The sequence below is a fragment of the Salvelinus sp. IW2-2015 genome, linkage group LG26, assembly GCF_002910315.2.
Source record: "Salvelinus sp. IW2-2015 linkage group LG26, ASM291031v2, whole genome shotgun sequence".
Classification (NCBI taxonomy): Eukaryota; Metazoa; Chordata; class Actinopteri; order Salmoniformes; family Salmonidae; genus Salvelinus; species Salvelinus sp. IW2-2015.
In genome coordinates, this window is record NC_036866.1 from 13,661,379 (window position 1) to 13,672,035 (window position 10,657).

General features: G+C 43.4%; 1 protein-coding gene across 6 annotated transcripts in view; it reads left to right on the plus strand.

The window, feature by feature from the left end:
• LOC111952306 (transcriptional repressor p66-alpha) overlaps positions 1–10,657 on the plus strand; it is a 36,004-nt gene extending 25,347 nt beyond the window's left edge. For 2 of the 6 annotated variants that reach the window (XM_070435153.1, XM_070435150.1), the window contains exons 5-11: positions 1,355–1,429; positions 4,758–4,877; positions 5,323–5,541; positions 5,721–5,988; positions 6,186–6,598; positions 7,175–7,403; positions 8,148–10,657. In XM_070435153.1, coding sequence (XP_070291254.1) covers positions 1,355–1,429; positions 4,758–4,877; positions 5,323–5,541; positions 5,721–5,988; positions 6,186–6,598; positions 7,175–7,403; positions 8,148–8,287 — 1,464 coding nt within the window. In that variant the 3' untranslated portion in view covers positions 8,288–10,657. The remainder of the gene's footprint in view (positions 1–1,354; positions 1,430–4,757; positions 4,878–5,322; positions 5,542–5,720; positions 5,989–6,185; positions 6,599–7,174; positions 7,404–8,147) is intronic. The other 4 variants (XM_070435154.1, XM_070435151.1, XM_070435152.1 and 1 more) reach the window with 4 other exon arrangements.

Genomic DNA, 10,657 nt, shown 5'->3' on the forward strand with positions numbered 1-10,657 from the left:
GAATTGTCCGTAGAGCTCCGAGACAGGATTGTGTCGAGGCACAGATCTGGGGAAGGGTACCAAAAAAGTTTTACAGCATTGAAGGCCCCCAAGAACACAGTGGCCTCCATCATTCTTAAATGGAAGAAGTTTGGAACCACCATACTCTTCCTAACAAACTCTTCCTAACAGGCCGCCCGGCCAAACTGAGCAATCTGGGGAGAAGGGCCTTGGTCAGGGACGTGACCAAGAACCTGATGGGCGCTTTGACAGAGCTCCAGAGTTCCTTTGTGGAGATGGGAGAACCTTCCAGAAGGACAACCATTTCTGCAGCACCACCAATCAGGCCTTTTATGGTGACCAGACGGAAGTCACTTCTGAGTAAAAGGCAAATGACAGCCCTCTTGGAGTTTGCCAATAGGCACCTAAAGACTCAGACCATGAGAAACAAGATTCTCTGGTCTGATGAAACCAAGATTGAACTCTTTGGCCTGAATGCCAAGCGTCACGTATGGAGAAAACCTGGCACCATCCCTACAGTGAAGCATGGTGGTGATGGTGGCAGCATCATGCTGTGGGGATGTTTTTCAGTGGCAGGGGCTGGGAGACTAGTCAGGATCAGGACAAAGATGAACGGAGCAAAGTACAGAGATTCTTGATGACAACCTGCTCAGGACCTCAGACTGGGGGGAAGGTTCACCTTCCAACAGGACAACGACCCTAAGCACACAGCCAAGACAACGCAGGAGTGGCTTCGGGACAAGTCTCAATGTCCTTGAGTGGCCCAGCCAGAGCTCAGACTTGAACCCGATCAAACATCTCTGGAGAGACCTGAACATAGCTGTGCAGAAACGCTCCCCATCCAACCTGACAATGCTTGAGAGGATCTGCAGAGAAGAATGGGAGAAACTCCCAAAATACAGGTGTGTCATACCCAAGAAGACTTGAGGCTGTAATTGCTGCCAAAGGTGTTTCAACAAAGTACTGAGTAAAAGGTCTGGATACTTATGTAAATATTAGATTTCAGTTTGTTTTATTTTATAAATGTGCAAAAATGTCTAAACCTGTTTTTGCTTTGTCATTATGGGGTATTGTGTTTAGATAAGGGGGGGGGGAAACTATTTAATCAATTTCAGAATTAGGCTGTAACGTAACAAAAAGTGGAAAAGGTCAAGTGGTCTGAATACCTTCCAAATACACTGGATGCACACACACACATGCATGTGCACACATACTCACACACGTATGCAAGCACGCGCGCGCACGCACACAGGCACAGACTCACACGCACAAAGCTTGCCATCAATTGTCTGGTCTCACTCACTCACTCTTTCTCTTCTCTCTTTCACTCACTCTCTCTTCCTCTGTTCTCCAGCCAACCTCTGGCTCTGTGGCCACTCCTCCACCTCTGGTCAGAAGCAGCATCGCATCAGGCAAAGGACCACTACAGGTACAGACAGCTACTGCTCACCGCTACTATACTATACTATACAAGTCATTACATTACTGCTATTATCAGCTATTATCAGAATCACCTTTTTTCCCCTTATTATTATTATTATTATAATATATATTTTTTTTTTTACATATACCCAGAATTTGCCTTAGTGTGGTGCTGCCAGCAATAGACAATATACAAACAGAATAGAGACATGAGTCTACTTGGACATCATACACAATATCCACCCCAATGGACATTTACCCTGCCCCCACCCAATGGACATTTATCATGCTGAATAGCCACCCCTAGTCAGACCACTGCTCCCCCTGGACTTCCTACCCATCCCCCACCCCCGCCTATCTACCCCTATAGACATTCCCACCCCCCTCAACTGACATTTTCACTGCCCCCACCCCAATGGTAATTTATCATGTTAGTTGTAAATATGTATGTTTATTATTTATTTTACTGTTTCATTCACTTCCCTTTGACCTGCACTGTTGAAGCTTAAGATTTTCATTGTACCCTGCATTCACATCTGCAACCCTGTGCATGTGACTTATAAACTGTCTCTCTAAACATAACTCTGGAGTATAGGCTCATTACAGTCGGAATATACAATTTACAGAGGGGATATATCTATCTATAAACTGTGTGGTTCGAGCTTGAATGCTGATTGGCTGGAAGCCATGGTATATCAGACAGTATACCACGGGTATGACAAAACATGTATTTTTACTGCCCTAATTACATTGGTAACCAGTTTATAATAGCAATAAGGCATCATGGGGGTTTGTGGTATATGGCCAATATACCATGGCTAAGGGTTGTGCATAAGAACAGCCCTTTGGCGTGGCATATTGGCCATATACCACACTCCCTCGTGCCTTATTGCTTTAATAAGCAAAGGGAGGGATGTACAGCACATTCACACTCCTTTTAATTGTATATCAGTGTATCCATTCAACCACTAAGCACATTCAAGCTCTCTGTACTAGCTTGTTATCAGTGTGTCTGTTCAACCGTGCTGTCAGAAGTAATCACTTGCATCTTGCTGGGACACTACAGCTAATGTGACATGGCTCTGTTTTGCCTCTACCCGATATGTCTTGACAGAATGATTGATTGAATATGATGTGAAAGGGACTGGCCACTTGCCAGCAAATGTCAACAGTGATCATGTGGTATCATCACAAGATGCTTTCATGGTCAAATCTAATTTCCATTCAATCATGATTTACCTAAACGTCTGAATTACATGTGGATCTTGCGTTAGGAGTCAACCCTCATAGTATGGGTTGATCATGTGGTCACTTTAATAATGTTTACATACTGTTTTACCCATTTCATCTATGTATATACGTTATTCTAGTCAAGGCCAATACTATTCAACTATTGCTGTATATGCATATATATATATATATATATATATATATATATATATATATATATATATATATATATATATATATATATATATATATATATATATATATACTATTCTATCCTACATATTCTTCAGATATACTGCATTTTCTATCAATATACTGTCCATAATGCTTATACATCCTATCATATATCTATATCTATATATACAGTACCAGTCAAAAGTTTGGCACACCTACTCATTCCATGGTTTTTCTTTATTGTTACTATTTTCTACATTGTAGAATAATAGTCAAGACATCAAAACTATGAAATAACACATGGAATCATGTAGTAACCAAAAAAGTGTTAAACAAATCAAAATATATTTGAGATTCTTCAAAGTAGCCAACCTTTGCCTTGATGACAGCTTTGCACACTCTTGGCATTCTCTCAACCAGCTTCATGAGGTAGTCACCTTGAATGCATTTGAATTTACAGGTGTCTTGTTAAAAGTTAATTTGTGGAATTTCTTTCCTCAATGCATTTGAGCCAATCAGTTGTGTTGTGACAAGGTAGGGGTGGTATACAGACGATTTGGTAAAAGGCCAAGTCCACATTATGGCAAGAACAGCTCAAATAAGCAAAGATAAACGACAGTCCATCATTACTTTAAGACATGAAGGTCAGTTAATCCGTAAAATTAAGAACTTTGTAAGTTTCTTAAAGTGCAGTCGCAAAAACCATCAAGTGCTATGATGAAACTGGCTCTCTTGAGGACCGCCACAGGAAAGGAAGAACCAGAGTTACCTCTGCTGCAGAGTACATTAGAGTACATCAGAAATTGCAGCTCAAATAAATGCTTCAGAGTTCAAGTAACAGACACATCTCAACATCAACTGTTCAGAGGAGACTCCGTGAATCAGGCCTTCATGGTCGAATTTCTGCAAAGATACCCCTACTAAAGGACACAAATAATAAGAAGAGACTTGCTTGGGCGACGAAACATGAGCGATGGACATTAGACTGGTGGAAATCTGTCCTTTGGTCTGATGAGTCCAAATTGGAGATTTTTGGTTCCAACCACCGTGTCTTTGTCAGACGAAGAGTAGGTGAACGGATGATCTCCGTGTGTGGTTCCCACCGTGAAGCATGGAGGAGGTGTGATGGTGTGGGGGTACTTTGCTGGTGACACTGTCTGTGATTTATTTAGAATTTAAGGCACATTTAACCAGCATGGCTACAACCGCATTCTGCAGTGATACGCCATCCCATCTGGTTTGGACTTAGTGGGGGACTATCATTTGTTTTTCAACAGGACAAACACCTCCAGGCTGTGTAAGGGCAATTTGACCAAGAAGGAGAGTGATGGAGTGCTGCATCAGATGACCTGGCCTCCACAATCACCTGACCTCAACCCAATTGAGATGAGTAGGACTGCGGAGTGAAGGAAAAGCACCCAACAAGTGCTCAGCATATGTGGGAACACCTTCAAGACTGTTGGAAAAGCATTCCAGGTGAAGCTGGTTGAGAGAATGCCAAGAGTGTGCAAAGCTGGCAACGGGTGGCTACTTTGAAGAATCTAAAATATAACATTCTGATTGAAAACATTTTTTTTGTTACTACACGATTCCATAGGTGTTATTTCATAATTTTGATGTCACTTATTCTACAATGTAAAAATAAAGAAAAACCCTTATAAGTTGGCGTGTCCAAACTTTGACTGGTACTGGATGTATACACACACGCGCACACACTTTGAACTCCGATATTGCTCGTCCTAATATTTCTTAATTCCATTATTTTACTTTTAGATTAATGTGTACTGTTCGATATTTCTACACAGTTGGGAGCTAGGAACACAAGCATATCGCTTCACCCGCAATTACATATGCTAAATGTTTGTGTATGCGATCAATAAAATTTGATTTGGTTGTGTAAAGTTTAAACCCTGGTGTCGTTTTGTGTCCAGGTGTCGTCAGGCCGTAGCTCAGGCATAGTGATCCCTCCTCCATTAGTCCGGGGTGGGCAGCATGTCCCGTCCAAACAGAACTCCCAGACTGTCATGCCACCCCTCGTCAGAGGGGCACAGGTACTTTATACTCTGGTGCTTACTGTTTAAACGTATTTTATTGTTGTCTTATGCAATGTGACTTATTAATATGAATTCTACATCAGTGTATTTTTTCATAATGTTTTTCTGCTACTTTCATGCTGTAAAACACATTATTCCTTGGCAGTGAACTCTCTAAGTAATAGACTAAATGCACAATACTAGTTGGTTCTACACGCAGTGTGCTTGTCAGTCTTTTCCAGTAAATTCATTTTTACAGTGATATGGATATTGACATATTTTCTCTCAATGTCCTTTCAATTCAATGGGCTTTGGGCAGTGAGAAGACACAAAACAATATCAACTAAAAACAACTAGAAATCAACAGTAAACATTACACTCTCCTCTCTGTCCCTCTCCCTGTGTGTGTGACTCCACTTCCCCCTTATGTCCTGCGCTGTGTGTGTGTGTGTAACATTGTCAGCCCATTGCGGTGTCTCCCCAGCAGATCGCGTCCTTGCGGCAGCAGCAGCACTCTGGGTCGGGCCCCCCTCCCCTGCTGCTGGCCCCCAGGGCCTCGGTCCCCAATGTCCAGGTGCAGGGCCAGAGGGTCATCCAGCAGGGCCTTATCAGGGTGGCAAATGTCCCCAACACCAACGTCCTGGTCAACATACCACAGGTCAGAACACACACTATTACCCAGGTCAGTCAGAAACATTACTACATTACTGCCAGGTCACCAACATACTGGCCAGCATCTTACATTAAGTCCTCTTCCAAAGAGCACATTTCAGAAATGCATCCCCATAGTGTTGGACTCCCAACAGCACTATTTCTTCATCTAATTTCATCCTGACTAGTGAGTGTGTCTCTGTTTCCCAGGGCTCTCAGAAGGGCTCATCTGTGACGTCTCAGGCCGGGATGGGCAGTGGCGTGTCCACGGTCCAGGCCAACGAGTCCCCGGCTGCTCGCCAGGCGGCCGCCAAGCTAGCGTTGCGTAAGCAGCTGGAGAAGACACTGCTGGAGATCCCTCCTCCCAAACCTCCCGCCCCCGAGCGCAACTTCCTGCCGTCAGCAGCCAACAACGAGTTCATCTACCTGATGGGCCTGGAGGAGGTGGTGCAGAACCTGCTGGACACACTGGGACGGGGTGGGTTTATACTTTTATTCAAAAATATTGATTCCTTGCGTCAGCATAAGGTCTTTATGGTGGTAGTAGTAATCTTAGCTAATCTCTTACAGTGAGTTGTTTGTTGGCTGCCATGGATTCTTCTCATTCTAGCACCTTGCGCTATTTGAAAAGTACTGGCCTAAGGTACATGTCATTTTTCGGTATTTCACTCTCAGGCAAGAAACAGGGTCAGTCAGTGGCCCCGGTGACCCCCATCCCTATGGAGCCGCACACCTGCGCCCAGTGCAAGACGGATTTCACGTCGCGCTGGCGCTCGGAGAAGAGCGGCCCTGTCCTGTGCGACCAGTGCATGTCGTCCAACCTGAAGAAGGCCCTGAAGGCGCAGCACACCAACCGTCTGAAGGCGGCCTTCGTCAAGGCCCTGCAGCAGGAGCAGGAGATAGAGCAGCGGATCCTCCAGCAGGCTGCCTCCCCCGTCTCCAAAATGCCCTCTTCTTCCTCAAGGATGAAGAGTGAGCAGCAGCAGCATGTGCTGGTGTCTCAACAGTACAAGCAGGCGAGAGCCCAGCTCCAGCTCCAGCAGCATAGAGGCACGCCTATGGCCCGCCACCACTCCTCCATCAAGCAGGTCAGCAGTGGGACACAACACAAACGCTACACACCAGTGGTGTAAAAATACTTTCAAGTACTACTTAAGTAGTTTTTTGGGGTATCTGTACTTCACTATTTATAACAACTGTTACTTCACTACATTCCTAAAAAAAGTATGTACATTTTCCCTTCAACCAAAAAGTACTCGTTACATTTGAAATGCTTAGCAGGAAAATAAAATGTCCTAATTCGCACACTTATCAAGAGAACATCAGCGGTCATCCCTACTGCCTCTGGTCACTAAACACACATGCTTAATTTGTAATGATGTTTGAGTGTTGAAGTCTACCCCTGGTTATCCGTAAATAAAAAAAAACAGAAAATGGCACCATCTGGTTTGCCTAATGTAAGAAATTTGAAATGATTATACTTTTACTTTTGATAATTAAGTATATTTAAAACCAAATACTCTCACTACTAACTCATAAGGAAGGGGAAGCTTGTCTGATGTACATTTTTTGATTCCTGGAAGAAGAAAAAAAACTGGCATACTTTTTGAGTCTATGAACACATTGGTTAATTACTAACGTTCCTGTTTTTTCCCTTCTCTCAGAGCTCTGGTCAGATGTCCCGTAGTGTGCAGCAGGTGGTGGGGTCTCGCGGTGTCACTCACTCGTTCTCCACGTCCTCTCAGCAGCTGCAGAACGCTGTGACCGCAGCCTCGCTGGTCAGCAGGCCAGGTAAGCATGCCATGCGCCCGGCGCAGGGGACAAAGGGCAGCAGCAGCAGTAACCCCTCGGCCAACCCCAACGCCTGGAGGAAGCAGACCACCGGGAACTCAGGTAGATGAATCTCTACAGGACAGAGACAAGCCTGTCCTCACCTCCTTTCTCTCTGCATCTGTTCTCCTCTCCATTCTCTCCCTACCTAGTGACCTGAAATGCATCCTGGTGTAACAAAAGGTTGTGGAAGGTTTGTTTTTACTTCAATGTGGTGACAGTCAGTCTGATATGTAGATTCTCTCTCTCTCTCTCTCTTTCTTTCTTTCTTTCTTTTTGTTTGTTTTATTTTTTTCCCTTGTCTTTCCTGTGTTATTATTCCTTGTGTTAGACTCATTGTAGAATTGTTTCATTCATCGGGGGCTTCTACAGGTTGAGTGGTAGTCAGCCGAGCAGTTAAAAGCCTTAGGCCAGAAACTGAAAGATCTCTAGTTCAAATCCCAGAGCCGATTAGGTGAAGAACCTGTGCCCTTGAGCAAGGCACTTAATCCTAATTGCTTTTGTAAGTTGCTCTGGCTAAGTGACTAAATGTAATTGTGTCCTTTTATTCTGCTATGGCTGTATAGCTTGCAGACAGGCTAAATGAGGGTACAGGGTCTGGTTGTGTAGCCTGCAGACAGGCTAACTGATGGTACAGGGTCTGGCTGTGTAGCCTGCAGACAGGCTAACTCATGGTACACGGTCTGGCTGTGTAGCTTGCAGACAGGCTAACTCATGGTACAGGGTGTTTGAGATGTCTGCTGTTTGGGCCTAATGAACATGTTCCTGTCCTGTATACTCACTGCTGTGGTTGTTGTCTTCCTTCAGGTGTGACCATGGCCTATGTGAATCCCAGCCTGTCTGTCCACAAGACCACCACCTCAGCCAACCTGGAGCGCCAGAGAGAGTACCTTCTGGACATGATTCCCTCCCGCTCCATCTCCCAGACAGCCAACACATGGAAATAACACCACCACTTATTATCAATCTGAATAATAGTCATTCTCATGATTAACCTAATAATGGAATCCTCTTGGGAAAACAACACCAGATGATCTACTCTGGAGTTATGAAATAAAAACAATACCCACCATCTTTCTCTGATGTCCGGAGTCTTCAGTTCCATTGTGGAGTACTGGTGTTACTGGGTGGGTACAGGGCTCTGAGATACGCTACATACCATGGGTCAAAGGGGTTGCATGGACTTCATCTCTCTCAAACAGTTTTGGTGCCCCTCTGCCCTGTCCTCCATGGTCAGTTCTGATCTTCACACATTTGCACTAAGAGGGGTGGATGTCCCAGGCCAGTAGTATCTTTGGCTCTGCAGGTGACAGGACAGTTAACACCCCCCACCCCCCTCCCTTCTACCTAGAAGAGCCAGGACCAGGTCTCTCTGGCCTCTCTGACTGACTGAGACTAGAGGACCATCCATGGAATATGAAAATGGCTTCAGCTTTGCAAAAACAAAATAATAAAAAAGACTTGGGGGAAAAATCTAAACATCTATACATACAGAATGCTTCTCTTTGATCCGACAGTGGTGCAGAACTGAGAAGAAGCCTACAGTGTGTCTGGTTATTTTGTATGGTTGAATGTTAGATTCATTTTTCTTTTTTTTTTCTGTAAATCATATCCTGTGTCGAGAGATTGTACTATTTTGGAACTGGACTCGTGGAGGTCTGTGTTTGAAAGGTAACATTACTGTTGAGGTGGTTTTACATCTGATAGTTTAGTGTAAACATTTTTTAAAGACTTGTTTTCTAAGCTGAAAAAAACATGAAGTAACTGACTTAATACTGTATGTACAAACACAGAACACATTGTGGGAGGACTATTCTTGAAAATAGTTTTGAAAAAATGTTACCTTCCAAAGAAATTGTTGCACCCAAATGGATCCCTTCTTTCTTCTGTTTTAACCCTCAGCGTTAAAATAAAGACAGGATGTGCTTGTTTTCCTGAAATGCAAGAGAGGGGGAAGGGACGTGATCTTATGAAATCATTTTGCTTTTAGTCATCGGTTGTGGTGCATTACTTTTCTTCTAGGCAAATGTCGTCTCTGGGTGTATTTGTAGGGTCATTAGTTAAGATATTGTTTATGCCCTCAGTTCCAATGGATCTCTACTCTAGATTACATGTGTCCAGCGGTTCCTACACGCCCACTCATTGATCTAAAAGGCTGGACAGCTTTCAGAATGTAGTTATGTGAAGCCCTAGCAACATTATACTTTTAGTATTTTCTTTTACAAAGGTGAGTGTATGAGTTGTCACGTCCCTTAATTAGCTAGCTAGCCCATCTGGTGGAAAAGCCAGCGGTATTTTACTTTTATAGGTGGTGCAGTACAGGGTGAGAAGCTGTTGAAAAATGCACCATGCCTACAAAGCTCCCTCTCAGAAGGAATAAGACGTGTCAGTATATGAGGGCTTATGAGGTTGCGCTTCTGTATCAAAACAACATGGTTCAGAACTACACAACAGTTCAGTGGCCTAGTAGAAATTAATCTGAAAGGAAATGATCAAACAACAATGCAGGTTGTGTCTTGTGCAGCCACATTTATTTTTCAATTTTTTTCCTCCTACAAATGCCCATGCTTTCTCCTGATACGTTTTGATAGCAGTGTGTGTGTCCTTAGACAGTACAGTCTTAATTAATTAATACATTTTCATATGAACCCTGTTGTTTTCTGTAACCTTAAGCTATTTGTCTGATCACCTATTATCATTTTGGTACCTTGTTTTTTCATAGCTGCCCCTAGATCAGATTTCAGATGGATTCATTTGCTTGCAGCTCTAATAACACCACATTCTCCATATAGTGAACTACTTAATAAAGAGCTGTGAGTAAAAGTGTTCAACTATATAGGGTGTCATTTGAGATTTGCCTGTTTGTCAATCTCTTGGAGCCCTGCTCTCAGACACATGATGGCTGATGGTGATTGTAATGGCCAGTGTTCCAGGGGTTATGGCTAGAACGGCTACAGCTTATTTGTCGAATTGGCCAAAAATGACTTCGTAGCAGGTTAGGGGAATGAGGTTAAGGTTAGGAAAAGGATTAGGGTTAACGAAAATACAAAAACTTTCGATGTCAATTTCACATAAGCTGTATCCATCTAGCAATGACCTGTTCCAGCAGCCATTACTGTGCTGTCCTGAATACTGCCTGCTGCAGTTTGACAACCAACACCATTCCGTTTTACCAGGGGTGCTAGTACTGTTTAGACTACGGAATAGCACCTAACCCTGAAAACGTTTCTTTTTTTTGTTTACAAGAAATGCTTCTATTTGTTTTTTATTTTTTTTCTCTGCTCTGTCAAGTAATAATAATAAAACTAATTTTAACC